This window comes from Rhineura floridana, chromosome 7, assembly GCF_030035675.1.
Source record: "Rhineura floridana isolate rRhiFlo1 chromosome 7, rRhiFlo1.hap2, whole genome shotgun sequence".
NCBI classification, from domain to species: Eukaryota; Metazoa; Chordata; class Lepidosauria; order Squamata; family Rhineuridae; genus Rhineura; species Rhineura floridana.
Window position 1 is genome coordinate 6,026,319 of NC_084486.1, and position 18,061 is coordinate 6,044,379.

An 18,061-nucleotide genomic window follows, 5' to 3' on the forward strand; every position below is an offset into this window, starting at 1 on the left:
ACACAATAGGAACATGGAATGTGAGAAGCATGAACCAGGGAAAGTTAGAAATTGTCAAGCAAGAAATGGAACGCATCAACATTACAATACTTGGCGTGAGCGAACTAAAATGGACGGGAACGGGACATTTCCAATCAAGCAACTACAAAATATTTTATGCAGGAAATGAGAAATTAAGAAGAAATGGGGTTGCTTTAATAGGGAGAAGTGATGTAGCAAGAGCAATTAGGAGCTACAACGCAAGGTCTGAGCGAGTTATATCAATGAGATTAAATGGGAAACCTATCAACATAACCATCATCCAAGTCTATGCTCCGACGGCAAACGCAGAAGAAGAGGAATTGGAGAGATTTTATGCAGAAGTACAGGAAGAAATTGATCACACACCAAAACAAGATGTGCTGATAATCATGGGGGATTGGAATGCAAAAGTAGGGAACAGAGAAGAATTAGGAATTGTGGGGAAATGGGGCCTAGGAGACAGAAATGAATAGGAGAAAGACTTATTGGACTCTGTGAAGCCAGTAATTTGTTTCTTGTGAACACATTTTTTGAACAACCGAAAAGATGACTATACAGGTGGACATCACCAAATGGTCAATATAGGAATCAAATTGATTATATAATTGGTAGCAGAAGATGGAGAAGTTCCATACTTTCTGCAAGAACAAGACCAGGAGCAGACTCGGTACAGATCATGAACTGGTCGTATCGAAAATCAGAGTAAAGCAAGAAGACCAACAAAACAATCATAATGCCAAAATACAATTTAAATAACATCCCAGAAGCATATAAAGATCAAATAAGGAACAGGTTTTTTTTTTTAATTATATTTCTATACCGCCCCATAGCCGAAGCTCTCTGGGCTTTAAACTTAGTTGACAGAGAACCAGAAGAACTATGGAATGAAGTTGGAGACGTTATCAGAGAAGAATGCAAAAAGACAATACCTCTAGTTAAAAAGAGAGAAAGACCCCAGTGGATTAACTTCAAATGGTTAAAGAGAGAAGGAAAGCAAAAGCAAAAGGCGATAGAAACACAGTCAGAACCCTAAATGCAACAATACAGCAACTAGTAGGGACAAAGAGAATGATTACAATAGTTACTGTATAAAAATAGAAGAGGATAATGAAAAAGGTAGAACAAGAGCCCTATTCCAAAAGATTAGAGAAATGAAAGGGAAACTTAAACCAAGAGTAGGGATGTGGAATAAACAACAGGGAAACACACTGACTGACTGAAATGAAATAAAAGGAAGAGGGAAGCAATACACTGAAGAACTCTATAAAAGAGATGCAAGGATGACAGATTCATTCATGGAGGAACCATATGATGAAGAACCAGAAATTTTAGAATGTGAGGTGAAAGCTGCTCTTAAAATTCTTGGAAGAAACAAATCACCAGGAACAGATGGCATACCAATAGAGTTGCTACAAGCTACTGAGACTGAATCAGTCCAAATTTTGACTAAAATCTTGTCAAGAAATATGGAAAACTAAACAGTGGCCCACAGACTGGAAGTTTTCCATATACATCCCAATTCCAAAGAAAGGGGATCCCAGGGAATGCAGTAATTATCGAACTATTGCCTTAATATCCCATGCAAGTAAAGTAATGCTCAAGATTCTACAACAAAGGCTCTTGCCATACATGGAGCGAGAAATGCCAGATGTCCAAGCTGGATATAGAAAGGGAAGAGGTACCAGAGATCATATCAGAAACATATGTTGGATAATGGAACGGACCAAGGAACTTCAGAAGAAAATCACCCTGTGCTTTATAGATTACAGCAAAGCCTTTGACTGTGTAGATCATGAAAAACTATGGAATGCTTTAAAAGAAATGGGGGTGCCACAGCATCTGATTGTCCTGATGCGCAACCTATACTCTGGAGGCTACTGTAAGGACAGAATATGGAGAAACCGATTGGTTCTCCATCTGAAAGGGTGTGAAACAGGGGAGTATTTTATCACCCTATTTATTTAACCTCTACGCAGAACATACCATATGGAAAGCAGGATTGGACCAAGATGAAGGAGGTGTGAAAATTGGAGGGAGAAATATCAATAATTTAAGATATGCAGATGATACCATACTACTAACAGAAACCAGTAATGATTTGAAACGAATGCTGATGAAAGTTCAAGAGGAAAGCACAAAAGCAGGACTACAGCTGAACGTCAAAAAGGCTAAAGTAATGACAACAGAAGATTAAGGTCACTTTACAGTTGACAATGAGGACATTGAACTTGTCAAGGATTATCAATACCTATAGACTATCAACATGCAATTTCTGCAGCCTCCTCTACTTGTTCTCCGATTTATTTTGACCTACATTATGATCTACTGAGTTACTCCCACTATTTGGACTTCCTCACTATCCCTAAATATCGTACAGTCTACACTAAGGCTAGATTTAACTGTCTAGCCTCGGCATTACTGGAGGGGAGATTTCAGGGGATCCCTTTTGCTAACCGGATTTGCCCATGTACAGCTGATGTGATTGAAACTCTTTTTCATGTTATCTTCGATTGTGTTCTATATAAGGAGGAACGCAAAAAAATTATTATGCCAATAACAAACAAGTTTCCTCATAAACCAGATAACAGGTTACTTACCCTTTTGCTATCTGGTTTTAACAGTGATATTACTTTGTCTGTAGCTAAATTTCTTTTCATTGCCCAACGAATTCGTAAGGGTTGTCCTTCACCTGATGTTTAGGACATTTGAAGTATTTCATGTTTTAATATAATATAGATCACAATAGTCTGATGTTTTATCCTTTTGATTTTCCTTGTATTTCTGTTCCAATTTATGTAATATTGGTTTTATGTATATGGGTCTATGACCGTAATAATAAATGATGATGATGATGATTATCAATACCTCTGCACAATCATTAACCGAAATGGAGACAATAGTCAAATCAGAAGAAGGCTAGAACTGGGTAGGGCAGCTGTGAGAGAACTAGAAAAGGTCCTCAAATGTAAAGATGTATCACTGAACACTAAAGTCAGGATCATTCAGACCATGGTATTTCCGAACTCTATGTATGGATGCGAACGTTGGTCAGTGAAAAAAGCTGATCAGAGAAAAATCAATGCATTTGAAATGTGGTGTTGGAGAAGAGCTTTGCGCATACAATGGACTGCAAAAAAGACCAATAATTGGGTGTTAGAACAAATTAAACCAGAACTATCACTAGAAGCTAAAATGATGAAACTGGGGTTATTATACTTTGGACACATAATGAGAAGACATGGTTCACTAGAAAAGATAATAATGCTTGGAAAAACAGAAGGAAGTAGAAAAATAGGAAGGTCAAACAAGAGATGGATTGATTCCATAAAGGAAGAGACAGAGCTGAACTTACAAGATCTGAACAGGGTGGTTCGTGACAGATGTTCTTGGAGGTCACTGATTTATAGGGTCACCATAAGTCATAGTCGACTTGGAGGCACATAACAAAGGAACCCATCCAGGATTGTTCGTATAAGACACTAGTTTAGGGGAAGTATATGTTTTGTTGTAAGGCAAGGCATACATTGCTTAATTTCATCACACAACCCGGAAGAGCTCTGATGGTTCAGCAGGCTAAACATTTCATTCAGTGAGGCTTCTTCCTGAATGAGTCCAAAGGACCACTGAGTAAAGTTTAGTGGTAACCCGAGACTCATTTTAGTAACATTATGCATTTTATCTATAGATGTATGATGTAATAGGTATAAATACAAGTACCCAAGACTGTAAAGGTTGCTCATGATCAAAATCTTGGCTGCATCCAAGAGATCGAGTCCCAGGCTTGGTAAGACTTATATTGTAAGACCTGATCAGTGCTCTTTTAATCATTTTTAGGGAAAGTATTTTTTGTGTTAGGGATAGATAAATAAAATAGAGTTGTAATATTCATGGTTGTTCTTGCTAGCTCTTCAAAATAAGTTGTCTCTCCTATAATAAGAAAGGTATTGGAGGCTCTTTTATAAGGCCTTGCTTATAGGAACCAAAGGGAACCATTGTTCTTAGGAACAGTAACACAATTTGGGGTACAAGTGCCTGAAGAAGAGGTTACCATGACAGTTTAAATAGAAGACTACTTATTTGTAAAAAAACCTCAAATAAAATAGTTTTATACTACATCTTTTCCTTAGGCTTTAACACCATGATTCATTTTACAGCCAGCAACAGAACTAAAAATCCCTACTGTCAATCTAAATCATCATGAGTAATAATAATAAATAATAATAATAATAAAATTTTATTTGTTAGTCGCCCATCTGTCTGACTTAACAGACACTCTGGGCGACTTACACAATATAAAACACAATTTAAAACATATTCATACAACAGTAAACCACCTGTTAGTAATAGCCTAACCCACCCCAGAAATCCCATAGGCCTGCCTGAATAACAAGGTCTTTAAGGCTCGACGAAAAGCCATCAGGGAGGACGCATGTCGAAGGTCAAAAGGAAGCAAGTTCCAGAGGGTGGGGGCCACGACCGAGAAGGCCCTCTCTCTGGTCCGCACCAGCCTAGCTGTTTTAACTGGTGGGACCGAGAGAAGGTCTTGTGAGGCCGATCTTGTTTGGCGGCATATTTGGTGATACTGGAGGCGTTCCTTCAGATAAACTGGGCCAAAACCGTTTAGGGATTTAAAGGTTAATACCAACACCTTGAATTGGGCCCGGTATACAACTGGCAACCAGTGTAGCTCCATCAACACTGGGGTGACATGATCCCGGCGACGGCTTTGCTTAATCAAGCGTGCCGCCGCATTCTGTACCAGCTGCAATTTCCGGACCGTCTTCAAGGGTAACCCCACGTAGAGCGCATTACAGTAGTCTAATCGAGAGGAGACCAGGGCATGTATCACTCGTGGAAGCAGATGTATAGGAAGGTAGGGTCGCAGCCTCTGTACCAGATGAAGTTGGTACCAGGCTGCCCGACTTACTGCAGCTACCTGGGGCTCCATGGACAGTTGAGAGTCCAAAATGACCCCCAGGCTGCGGACCTGGTCCTTTAGGGGCAATCTCACCCCATTAAGCACCAGGTCAAAGTTTCCCAACCCTCCCTTATCCCCCACCAGTAACACCTCGGTCTTGTTGGGGTTCAGCTTCAGCCTGTTCTCTCCCATCCATCCACTTACGGACTCCAGGCAATTGGACAAGGTTTCCACAGCCAACTCTGGTGAGGATTTAAACGAGAGATAGAGCTGCGTGTCATCCGCATACTGGTGACACTGCAGCCTGAAACTCCTGATGATAGCTCCCAGAGGTTTCATATAAATGTTGAATAGCATGGGAGCGAGGATAGAGCCCTGTGGCACACCACAATTAAGGGGCCAAGGGTCTGAAACCTCATCCCCCAACGCTACTCGTTGATATCTGTTGGAGAGATATCAACAGAGATATTATGAAACTTGTTTGTTAGCTTGTTAGATGTATAGATGGCCATGGAGGAGGAACAGGAAGAGGAGGCAAGAAACAGGCAGGGAGTCGGAATTAAGCAGATATTTGCCCACTCCAGTCTACAGCCTGTCTCTTGACTCATTGTGCCTTCTTATTCCTCCTCCACAGTCTAGCACTGCTGGGAAGGCTATTGCTGTGGCCGCTGCCTGCCACCGGTATGTGTCTGCGTGATAGAGACCTGCCACCGGTGTCTATCTGCCTCACTTGCCGGCTACACTGCTTGCTCCTGCCTACATCCCACCCCAAAGAGACAGCGGCAACCAAGACAGGACTGGACACATGAGAGGGTGGGGACAAGCTGTCAGTAGAGAGCGTACCTGGTGGGAATCTCCTCTGGCAAAAGATAAGGAAAAGGGGCTTGGCTGGCTGATGCGCGCGCGTCTGTCCCCCCCAGCAGCATTATTACGGCTCAGGGCTTCTTGGGGATTTGTGTCCCTCCTGGCACTCTATCGTTCGCCCGGGGTGTGTGCTCTCCTGCCTCCTTCTTCTGCATGGTGGTGAGGGGGAGGGGAAATCAGCGGTGGCAAATCTGTAGTGTGTGTGTGTGTGTGTGAGAGAGAGAGAGAGAGGCTGCAAGTGGGGTGGCCTAAAGGGACCTTGAACTTCTAAATTTGCCACTACACTACTGCTCTGGAGAGTCACAGGTTTCCTATCCCTGAGTTTCTGAGCAATTTTGGGGAAATAGCAACCCCCTTGCATGAATTAACAAAGAAGAAGTGTTCTGAGCGTGTGGTATGGACGGATGAATGTCAGAAGGCTTTTGATCTACTGAAGCAAGCCTTGTGCCAAGGACCCATATTAATAGCACCAGACTATGAGAAACCATTCATCGTGGCTACAGATGCGTCGGACCTCGCGCTGGGAGTCGTCTTGCTGCAGGAGAGAGAAGGCACCAGACATCCAGTGGCGTACCTGAGTCGCAAGCTGACGCCGAGGGAGAAAAACTATTCGTCGGTCCAGAAGGAGTGCCTAGCGGTTGTGTGGGGACTGAACAAGTTGCGCCCATACGTGTGGGGATGAAGATTCACAGTGACTACGGATCATCGGGCCTTGTTATGGTTGCAGACTATGAAAAACCATAACACTATGCTGCAGAGGTGGTCCTGGGCCCAACAGGACTATCAAGTGGACTTCCAGGGCAAGGACAATGTACTGGCCGATGGACTTTCCAGGCAAGTGGCTGGGACTGCAGTGACGTGACCAGACAGAGGAACAAAGAAAGACATTTTCCCCATAGAGACTTTTATTTGTTAACGTGACGTATAAATCCTGGAACAGGAATAATACTCTGCCGTTGTTTAAGGGGGGGGGGGGGAAATGTGATGTTCCTAAATATTAGTGTATATATGGTAAGTGCTGGTTGTTTAGAGTATACATGGTAAGTAGTGAAAGAGGAGGGGGAGAGAATGGGCAATAGAATGCTTGATGATTGGCTGAATGTTTAAAATGGCTGACAGTATAAATGAAAGGATGACAGGTAAATCTGGGTGAATGTGAGGTGGTAAATTGTGGAATCTGGGGGGGAGAAGAGAAAGAGTGGATTGCTTGGTGGGGTTTGAGAGAGTTGTTTGTCAGGAGAGAGTGAAGAAGGAGGGAGGTGGAGTTCGGATTAGTATTGAGTAAAACCATATGCTTATGTGCCTTAAGAAGAAATCCTGTTAATCTTGTTAGTTTTGTTATCTGTAATAAATACTTAATTTGGTTTACCAAAGGCCTGATCCTTGGCTGGGGTTTCACAGACCAGAAGGGAGGGTAAGGTAATGACCAAGGCTGAAGGGGAACTGTAACAAATGGTGGCAGCGGTGAAGAGAATAACAATACCAGTATTCAGAGTCTCTGGGAATACTAGTATTGGGACGTTACTGGTGGTTGCCTAGCAGGGGGATCTGTTGAGATCTGTGCTAGAGCGGATAGGTAAACCATAAGAGAGTGCGGTCCGGACTGGTGGAGTCCCTGGTGGTGCCTAGAGACAGGCAGTAACCACGAGCAGGTAGGAACCTGACAGGGAGAGCCAGGGAAGGAAGCATCACACATTACTAGAGTAACCTGCTCTAGTATCCTATATTCAGCTTTGAAAAACCGAAATGCAATTAAAATAATACTAATAGACAATTTGCATTCAAAATGTTGCTCACTGGAACAGGTTTTCTGTTAATATGCATGCTATTTTGATATACCTGCTTCCCACTGCTTCCCACTGCCTATTCTCTAACATATGGAGTGCCACAGGGTTCTATCCTCTCTCCCATGCTATTTAACATCTATGTAAAACCGCTGGGAGCTATCATCAGGAGTTTTGGGCTGCGGTGTCACCAATATGCTGATGACACGCAGCTCTATCTCTCTTTTAAAATCTTCACCGGAGTTGGCTGTGGAAACCTTGTCCAAGTGCCTGGAATCCGTGAGTGGGTGGATGGGAAGGAACAGGCTGAAGCTCAATCCTGACAAGACCGAGGTGCTACTTGTGGGTGACAGGGGAAGGTTGGGTGTTGCTGACCTGAAGCTTAATGGGGTGAGACTACCCCTGAAAGATCAGGTCCGCAGCCTGGGGGTTGTTCTTGATTCCAAGCTGTCCATGGAGGCTCAGATTTCGGCAGTGAGCCGGGCAGCTTGGTATCAACTACACCTCATACAGAGGCTGCAACCCTATCTCCCTATTCACCAGCTCCCACTGGTGGTACATGCCCTGGTCACCTCTCGATTAGACTACTGTAATGCGCTCTACGTGGGGTTACCCTTGAAAACGGTCCGGAAACTACAACTGGTGCAGAATGCGGCGGCTCGTCTGCTTACTAACAGCCGCCGCCGTGATCACATCACACCAGTGTTATTTCATCTACATTGGCTTCCAGTTGTCTTCTGGGCCCAATTCAAGGTGTTGGTGTTAACCTTTAAATCCCTATACGGTCTCGGCCCAGTATACCTGAAGGAGCACCTCCAGTACCACCAATTAAGCCGCCCGACTAGATCAGCCACGCAGGGCCTCCTCTCAGTCCCACCAATGAAAACAGCTAGGTTGGTGGGGACTAGAGAGAGGGCATTCTCAGTGGCGGCCCCCACTCTCTGGAACTCCCTCCCGTCTGATCTTCGCCATGCCCCTTCCCTGGATACATTCCGCCGAGCCTTAAAAACTTGGCTCTTTGGACAGGCCTTTGGGATTTCCGGGGTGGGCTAACTTTTCCATCACTGTTTTAAAATATCATTGATTGCCCTACATTGTTCTATACTGCTGCTATTTAGAATGGTTACTGTTGACTGCATTGTATTTTACTCTGTATTTTATTGTATTTTATCGAATTTCAATATGTACGTCGCCTAGAGTGGCTTCGGCCAGATAGGCGACACAAAAATTAAATTTTACTTACTTACTTACTTACTTACTTACTTACTTACATATGAGACAGGTCTTACACCTAATTTAACCCTTTTAGTAATCCAGTGGAGAATCTTATATCTAGAAGTCCGCCCTTCTTAATAAATGCTTTTATTCCTCAGATTGTAACATTATGTGAACTGCTAGTATGTCTGACCCATTTTTTAAACCTTATTTTCTCCTATTTTATTTTTGTAGTCTGAAAATTTGCCAGGTTTCCTAAGAAATAAAGCTGTTTTAAATAGCAGTTTTTAAAAAGGCAGATAACTAAATTGAAAGTAAGTATAGTAGTGTCTTTCTTTTTCTTTCATCTATCCTCACATGGCTACTTCAGAAAAAGAAAAGGCCCACATCATTTACAGATCAGCTTGCAGCTCGTATCAAAGAGGATGTACTGTTTAAACAAGAGGAAGAACAAACATGTAAGCTGCTTCTCAGACCTTTTTTCTTTAATAATGTTAAATCCTGTGCATGTGTGCAGTGTGAGAAACCCTTCCTATTGGGATTTCGAAAGTGCCAGACAAGTGTTACCTGCAACAAAATGTTTCTGCTGCTGATCCCCATTTTCCATTCCCTCCCAACCAGTCAAGTTGGCATTCCATGGCTACTGAGCATGCTCCATCTTCATTGAGCTATTTTGGGGTTACACCCTTAGGGGTTTTTCTAAAGATCTTTTGCTATTTCTCTCAAGCTTGCTGCTACCTCCTTCTTGTATAAGGATGATATTTGCTCACTGCCTGAATACAGCTGAGCCTTCAAATCTTTCCCTTTTTAGGTGGGAGATTCGTAAATCTTTCCTGTGCCCTTTTTCAGACACTCCATTTCATTTTCATCTTCTGCCTGATTTTCAGTGTTTTTCCTCTCAACAGTCAGCTTGCCATGATCACTCCCTACACATACTGAGTCCTCACTGGGCTATTTTCAGGTCTCCCTCCAACACCGTGGGTCTTCTGAAGATAATGTTGTTCTTCTGCAAACCTTGGGGTTAACCTGCATCTCCTGATACCTGCCTCTTGTGCTTGGCTGCTGGTGTTTTGACAGTGAACCTGAACCTGAGCGTAATCACATACCACAACTTGTTTTAGTACTTAGCTGTTTCAGTGATGATACGCTGGTTGATTTTTATGGTTGTATATTATTTTTATGATATTTTAAAATGATTTAAAGTTGTATTTCACTGTTATATAAGCCCTTTCAAGGACATCTGTCCTAAAAAAGTCTTATAAATACTTCATTTTTTAAAATATGGCCAAATTCCGCTTTCTATTTGTTGCCTCTCAAATGGTTCCATAAATGATGCATTGGTGAAGAAAAGCTGATGATAAATTAACTGTTTTCTCCTTGAACCATCTGCAGGTACGAAAAATAAAACCACAGTAACAGATAAGGAGGAAGTTAGTATTCCATCAGATGGTATGTGTTGATTTTTTTCATGTGCTTTTTGAAAGTATGGAGGCAGAAGTGATGGGGGCATCACCTAGTCAATCCTTTTTTTTCCTGTCAGAGTAGAAGAGGCGTATGGAGAAGTGTGTATGTCTTATTGTAATCACAAACTTTGCTATTTTAAAGGTTTAAAATACTTCCCTCTGAGTGGAAAATCTTTATTGTTTTATAGGCCCTTGTTGCTCCTATTATATATATGAGAAATTAAGGAGATACAAAAGACCTTACTACACAAGGCTGCCCAATGAATCAGTTGAAATGTGATTTCAGCTTTGAGTCCCAGTTTGTTACTCTGTCTGTCCATTGAACTGTACAGCCACAACTGTTATGATATCATTGCACTACTCTGCTGTGAAAAATGTAAGAATAGAAAATTTAAGTCTGTGTGGTCCTCATATACAGTTGATTTGTCAGAGTTACTCCTGGCTTCTGTCTAGGAAAGATGACCATGTGCCTCATAACTAACTTCTTTCTAGCTACTGTGAAAGCAGATTGATGCACGTATTACTTCTTCCTAGATGATGATATTTTTAAGCCCCCCAAGTTAACTGATGAAGACTTCTCACCATTTTGCTCTAAAGATGGCCTCTTCAGTGGTGGGATAGGACTCTTTGATGATGAAGAGGTTAGTATGGTTCAATTTCATATATAGACTCATGGTTAAAGAGATACCCTTCTGCTCTAGATGGTGATGCCTATAGCAGCATCTCAACTAGTGGGTGTCAACAGAACATTATCAGCAAGTCAGTTAATTCACTTATATTGAGTATTCTTAGATGTGGCTTCCCTAGCTAGAGCCTACTGATAATTCCCCAAGTCTCTGCACCATTGTTTATAGTAGAGGCATCCTCATGGTTTAGCTTCTTCCAATGCCATTATAAAAAGAGAGTGCTTAAGTCCTGGGTAGATCCAAATGGTTGCTGAAGGTAACCCAGGTTTAACACAGTTAGATGACCAAAAGTATATAATAGTGCTACTATTTCATATCACTGATTTCCCCATGGACCACTTGAAAATTAATTAGGGTCTTGGTGGACCACTTAAATGATTTTTTGCCTGTTGTAGCATGTGTAGTGCACTTTGCTAGATGCTGTATGATTTTTAGTCATATTTTTATTGCTTCTTTTATTTCTTATATTGTATTTGGTTGCATTCCATAGAATTCAAATTGTAATACAATACAATAAAATAAAAGCAGAGCATCACTCCTAGAGTCCCAGCTTCTTAGACATTGTCTTAACTTCTCCAGACATAGTACCTTAAGCCATTATGTGGAGGTGTCTTGGCCTTCACAGCGATCATATCTCACAGCTTGATAACCTAATCCCAGAGTTAACTGTGAGTGTCTAATTAGCTTTTATTGGGTGCAGAAATAAGCTAATGCATCTAAACTTTTAATGTTATAATCTGCTCCCAGTAGTAAAAACTAAAATAACTATGGAACTACACCTCATACAGAGGCTGCAACTATGTTCCCCGAACTATGGAACAGTCTCCCTGAGGAAGTACGCCTGGCGCCGACTCTGCTCTCCTTCCGGCGCCAGGTCAAAACCTTCCTATTCTCTGAAGCATTTTAAGTTACACTGATTTAATTTTAAAAATGTTTATTGTATTGGATTGTTGATTGTATTTTAGTATTATTTTGTTATTCATTGTATTTTTATGCTATTTTATGTTCACCGCCCAGAGAGCTATTGCTAGTCGGGCGGTATATAAATTTAATAAATAAATAAATAAATAAACTGTTGCTTCCCTAATGCTATTTACCCCTAGAAACCTTAACAACAGTCAGAAAGAAAATTGACAGCTTGCTACATGTCTTTGTAAAGTATATTTCTCCCTAGATGATAGCCCATTGTGTGTGGGCTGTACTGGCCACTTTGAATCTGAAGGCAGGAATTGGACCATCCAAGTAATAAGATGGGGGATACTTGGCTCAGCAATATGACATGTGAGAAGGATCTTGGAATTATTGTTGATCACAAGCTGAATATGAGCCAACAGTGCAATGTGGCTGCAGAAAAGGCAAATGCTATATTAGGTTGCATTAACAGAAGTATAGTTTCCAAGTCATGTGAAGTATTAGTTCCTCTCTATTCAGCACTGGTTAGGCCCCATCTTGAATACTGTGTGCAGTTCTGGTCTCTGCACTTCAAGAAGGATGCAGACAAACTGAAAGAGGTTCAGAGGAGAGCAACAAGGATGCTCAGGGGACTGGAAACCAAGTCCTATGAGGAGAGACTGAAAGAACTGGGCATGTTTAGCCTGGAGAAGAGAAGACTGAGGGGAGATATGAGAGCACTCTTCAAGTACATCAAAGGTTGTCACACAGAGGAGGGCCGGGATCTCTTCTCGATCATCCCAGAGTGCAGGACATGGAATAATGGGCTCAAGTTGCAGGAAGCCAGATTTCGACTGAACATCACGAAAAACATCTTAACTGTTAGAGCCATATGACAATGGAACCAATTACCTAGAGAGGTAGTGGGCTCTCCAACACTGGAGGCCTTCAAGAGGCAGCTGGAAAGCCATCTGTCGGGAATGCTTTGATTTGGATTCCTGCATTGAGCAGGGGGTTGGACTTGATGGCCTTATCGGCCCTTTCCAACTGTTCTATTCTATGGTTCTATGAGATAGTGGGCATGGCTTTGAAGCTGTCATACCAGTCCATTTCCTGCCTTCATCTGAGGCAGATCTCTCCAGTCTTGGCTCTTCTTCTAATCCCTTGTGAGTTCTATATTCTGTTGCTTTTCCTCCAAGTTTTTACCCTTCTTCCTCATCCTCTGTAGGTGTTTGGCATTTGTTCCTCTCTGTTTCCCCCCCCCCCGATTGTATTTGTCTACCAAAGCAAAGCAAAGATTCTTTTTATCCCTCCACTTGTGTTTTTCCCATCCCAACTATGTGTTCCTCCACCCCACACCCTGGCCAGTTACTGGACTTTTTTCCTCAGCCTCCCGGTTCATTCATGTTTGTGTGTGTGTGTGTGAGTGCATTTTTCTACTTGGTCTTGCCACCACCAATTCTCCCACTTGCTATTCTGCCTGCTTTCTGTACATTCCACCCACCATTTTGTTCTCACTTCCCTCTCTTCCTCTGTCCTTGTTCTAGCTGATTTTCTGTCTTTTCTTCCTTCCATCCATCTTGGACTTGGTGGGATGTGTGTGTAGGACCAGTGCCTGTTTTTTGCCTTTCTTTATTTTACTGTGGCTTGTCTGTGTGGTCTGTGAGAGACCTGTCTGCTGCAACCCCTCCTGCTGCATTGTTGACAGGCAGTCCCTGAGTTGCTCATGATGGCAGCTTCCTCTAGTCCTATGGACGCTCCCACTCAGTCCTGCTCATCAGTGCGGCAAGCCTTGATGATTGTGGATGCCGCTACTGCCTGTCTAGCTGCAGGTTAAGCTATGCAGACAGTTGTAGCCCTTGTCGTTGCTCAGAAGCCCCAAAATCTAAAAAGACCACTTTAAAGCAATACTGAAGCTATTTATCTTTTCAGCACCAAGGCTGCAGTGGATCACACATCTCACAGGTTACATTATATGAGGCAGGAGGAATTGGCTTGGCAGCATCTCCCAGTGCCCCTTCCCTGCTTACCAACATGCCAGCACAGAGTGGAATGTCTGAGTTGAGTCAGAGTGGCAGAATTGTTTGACTATCCCCAAGAGTCTTCTGAGAAGGAGTTTGATGGTTTCTCTGCTCAGGCTTCCACAGCAACACTTGCTGTGATTGACTCAACTCAGGTATCCCTTCCTACCCAACCAGTTCAGCAGCAGCCTTTCCATTTATCCTCTGAGGTTCTGTCCCAGATTAAAGAAGCCCTGCTGTGGTCCAATGTTAATGAACTTCGGCCTCCTCAAGTCATCCAGTTGCCTTTTTGGTTTCTGTCCTCAATCTCCACTGAGCCATGAGGGTGTAAGGCTAAGTTCAAATCCCACCATTGTCAATGGACTGCACATTCTTCTGAAACGTGATTTTTAATAGAGGTCCATTTTGGACTTAAAGTTCTTCAACCATTTTGTGAAGATGGAGTCCCTAGCCACAATCAGAGAGGCTCTTCAACTGGCGTATTACTTGGCCTCCATAGACCTGAAGGAGGTGTACTTGCATGTGCCCATTGTGCCTCAACACAGGAATTTTCTCGGGTTCACCAGTGGTCACCACCACTACCAGGCTCTTCTGTTTGGTCTTTCATCGTCAGTGCCAAGAGTTTTCATTAAAGTAATGATTACCCTGGTGACTCATCTCCACCTCTAACATATCCATATCTCTCTGTATCTAGATAACTCATGGTTCAAGGGGACAGCCTAACCCAGGCCTTGGATAAGTGCCCTGAAAGGTCACAGATTTCTGGTCAGCATGGAAAAAAGTCAGGTGGTCCCTTCTCAATGATTGCAGTACTTGGGTGCAGTATTGGACCAGTGCCTCATTTCCCTGTCACTGGAGAGAACCCAGAGTACTGTGGACATGGCAAGTTCTTTGAGTGGGAGTCCTTCTGTAGACTTTATGCTTCTCACCAAGGCTCTCAGGCTCTTCATCTCAGCAGTGCAGATAGCTCCCTGCATTTATCACCACACTCAGCTATTCCAATGGGTGTTATTGTCCTTCTAGCTTAACATCATTTCAGGCATCTCTGGGTGCCCTTGCATTTGTTCTTGGTGTTGTTCAATTGGTGGACCTGTCAACAGAACTTGGAGAAAGGCATTTTCTTCCAGGATCCTCCCAAGACAATAATCACTACTGATGTGAGTCTACAAGGCTGGGGAGCTTATTGCAATGTTCAGTACGTTCAGGGCCACCGGTCTGATTCAGAAATGAGGCACAGCATAAACTAGTTGAAACTGAGGGCAACTTGGCTAGCCGTGCTACATTTCTCCAACAGATTTTGTCTGGGCTACGTTTTTCTTAGAACAGATAATACAATTGTTAAGGCCACATCATTAGGTGGGGGAAGGGATGCAGTCAAGAGGCCTTCAATGAAAGTTGGACCTGTTGTTCTACTTGAATGTTTCTCTTCTGGCGGAAAATCTCAGTGGGCAATTGAATGTGACAGTGGACTGGCTCAAACGCCACCAGGTACTTCCTTGGGAGTGGTAGTCGTACCCAAAGGTGTTTTCCCAGATCCAACTTCATTTCAGTCCTTCCATAATTCTTTGTGAGATTCAGGATGACAGACACAGAAGCGGTCAACCCTCTTTCAGTTCCCTGGCCAGGAGGGCTCCTCTATGCAATTACTTGGTTCATCTCCTGGCACACACCTTAAAGAAGCTGTGGAAGGAGAGAGCTCAGGTGGTCCTTCTTGTGCTGTGTTGGCCCTGTCACCCTTGGTACTCATATCTCCTCTTGCTGTCCATGATGGAGCTGTCCAGTTATAGGGCAGATTCCTTTGCCTGAACTAACTCTTGTGGAAAGGGAATTGAGGAACTGAGGCAAATAGAAGTGACAACAGATGAAGTCCTAGGCTCAGTAGACAAACTAAAAACTAACACACCAACAAGTCCAGATGGCATCCACCTGAGAGTTCTCAAAGAACTCAAATGTGAGATAGCTGATCTTCTAACAAAAATATACAACTTGTCCCTCAGATCTGCCTCCATATCTAAGGACTGGAAAGTGGCCAATATAATGCAGATCTTTAAAAAGGGATCCGGGGGGGTGGGATCCTGGAAATTACAGGCCAGTTTAATGTCTGTCCCAGGAAAACTGGTAGAAAGTATTGTTGGAAGATAAAAAAAACATAGAAGAACAAGCCTTACTGAAGCAGAGCTAGCATGACTTCTGAAAAAGTAAGTCTTGTCTCACCAACCTATTGGAGTTCTTTGAGAGTGTCAACAAGCAATATAGATAGAGGTGATCTGGTTGACATAGTGTACTTGGACTTTCAAAAAGCTTTTGACAAGGTATATAATCAAAGACTCCTGAGTAAGCTTAGCAGTCATGGAATAAAAAGAGAGGTTTTCTTGTGGATCAGGAACTGGTTAAGCAGCAGGAAGCAGAGAGTAGGAATAAAGGGACAGTAGAATGGAGGGATGTAGAAAGTGGGAGTTCCCAAAGATCAGTATTTGATCCAGTTAGGGAGCATTAGGTAAGGTATTGAAAATAAAACTGCTGACATCATAATGCCCTTATACAAATCAATACCTCATTTGGAATACTGTGTACAGTTCTGGTCGCCTCTCATCCAAAAGGATATTGTAGAGTTGGAAAAAGTTCAAAAAAAGGAAACCAAGATGATCAAGGGGATGGAGCAACTTCCCTGTGAGGAAAGGTTGCAGCATTTGAGACTTTTTAGATTAGAGAAAAGGCGAGTAAGTGGTAACACGATCGAACTTTATAAAATTATGCATAGCATGGAGAGAGTGGATAGAGAGAAGCGCTTCTACCTCTCTCATTAACACTAGAACTTGTGGACATCCAGTGAAGCTGAATGCTCGAAGATTCAGGACAGATAAAAGAAGGTCCTTCTTCACACAGTGCATAGTTAAGCTATGGAACTCACTCCCAGAAGTGGTAGAGATGGCCACAAACTTGGACGGTTTGAAAAGCGGATTAGACAAATTCATGGAGGGTAAGGCTATCAAAGGCTACTGGCCGTAATGGCTATGCTCTGCTTTCACAGTTGGAGGCAGTATGCTTATGAATACCAGTTGCTGGAAACCGCAGGAGGGGAGAGTGCTCTTGTGCTCATGTTCTGCTTGTGGGCTTCCTATGGGCATCTGGTTGACCACTGTCAGAACAGGATGATGGACTAGATGAGCCATTGGCCTGATCCAGGTGGCTCTTAGGTTCTGTTTTGTCCAACTCTGGTGCATCCCTTGGAAAATGTGTGGCATTCACTTAAGGTCCACATAAATATGCTAATAACTTTGACAGATTCACTCTTTGTGTCCTTTCACCGTAAACACTGGAGGTAGGGGAGGCTTCTTTGATGCTGTCCTGTTGGCTTTGTGCTTGCATCTGCTTATCCTATGAAACCTTGTAGCTGCCCATTTCTCGTAATATAACTGTACATCAGTTCAGTGTCTACCATAGCAGCACTAGGTACTGATGCTCCTTTACTGGATATTTGCTGAGCTATGACTTGGTCTTGTTTCTGTACTTTATAAAACTGATTTGTATGCATCTGCCAAGGATTCCTTTGGGATGTAGTTGTTATAGCATGTGGTTCTGCAGAATTAGACAGCCAGGGTATCCAGGGAGGAGGAGAAATTGGTCCTTCCCTGAAGGCTATTTCTTCTGGATGACAGACAATTGCATCCTCTCCCATCTGATATGAGATGGCTGCTATTCTGTGGGTATTTTTTGTGCCTTTTAAAAGTATGTCTGTTCTTGGGTTATTCTTTCTCATGATAGATGCTATGCACTATCACACTTTGCTTTAGTAATGGTATTGTCAAGAACAGCTCAGTTTGGCCAAAGTAAAATGGCTTAGCCTTGAGGGATTGTGGGGGATAGCTTGCATAGGTTTCTGGGATGCTTTAAGCTGGGAAAAATCAGGGCGTCTCATACAGTCCAGCTGCAGCTTGTTGGTCTAAAAGGGAGGCAGCTGTATCTTCTCTGTACTGCCTGGTACCAAGGTCAGGAGGCCTGAGTAATTGTAAATTAGTAGGCCTGCCCTTGCAGTGAACGTTTGGACTATTCCATTGTCAAGAGGTGTAATGATTGGCTAATTGGCCCACTCACTGTTGCTGGGCGAATTCCCATAAAAGAGGGGCTAACTTTTAGATAGTGACTCCATTCCTATTCCATGTCTATTGGTATAAGGAGCCAAGGGGACTGGTTCTTA

The 18,061-nt window shown here is 42.9% G+C and overlaps 1 protein-coding gene across 4 annotated transcripts in view; it reads left to right on the plus strand.

Annotated features, from left to right (window-relative positions):
- Positions 1–18,061, plus strand: part of LOC133388690 (WASH complex subunit 2A-like) — a 258,757-nt gene that overhangs the window by 55,725 nt on the left and 184,971 nt on the right. For all 4 annotated transcript variants that reach the window (XM_061634772.1, XM_061634771.1, XM_061634773.1 and 1 more), the window contains 3 exons: positions 9,173–9,260; positions 10,195–10,251; positions 10,800–10,906. In XM_061634772.1, coding sequence (XP_061490756.1) covers positions 9,173–9,260; positions 10,195–10,251; positions 10,800–10,906 — 252 coding nt within the window. The remainder of the gene's footprint in view (positions 1–9,172; positions 9,261–10,194; positions 10,252–10,799; positions 10,907–18,061) is intronic.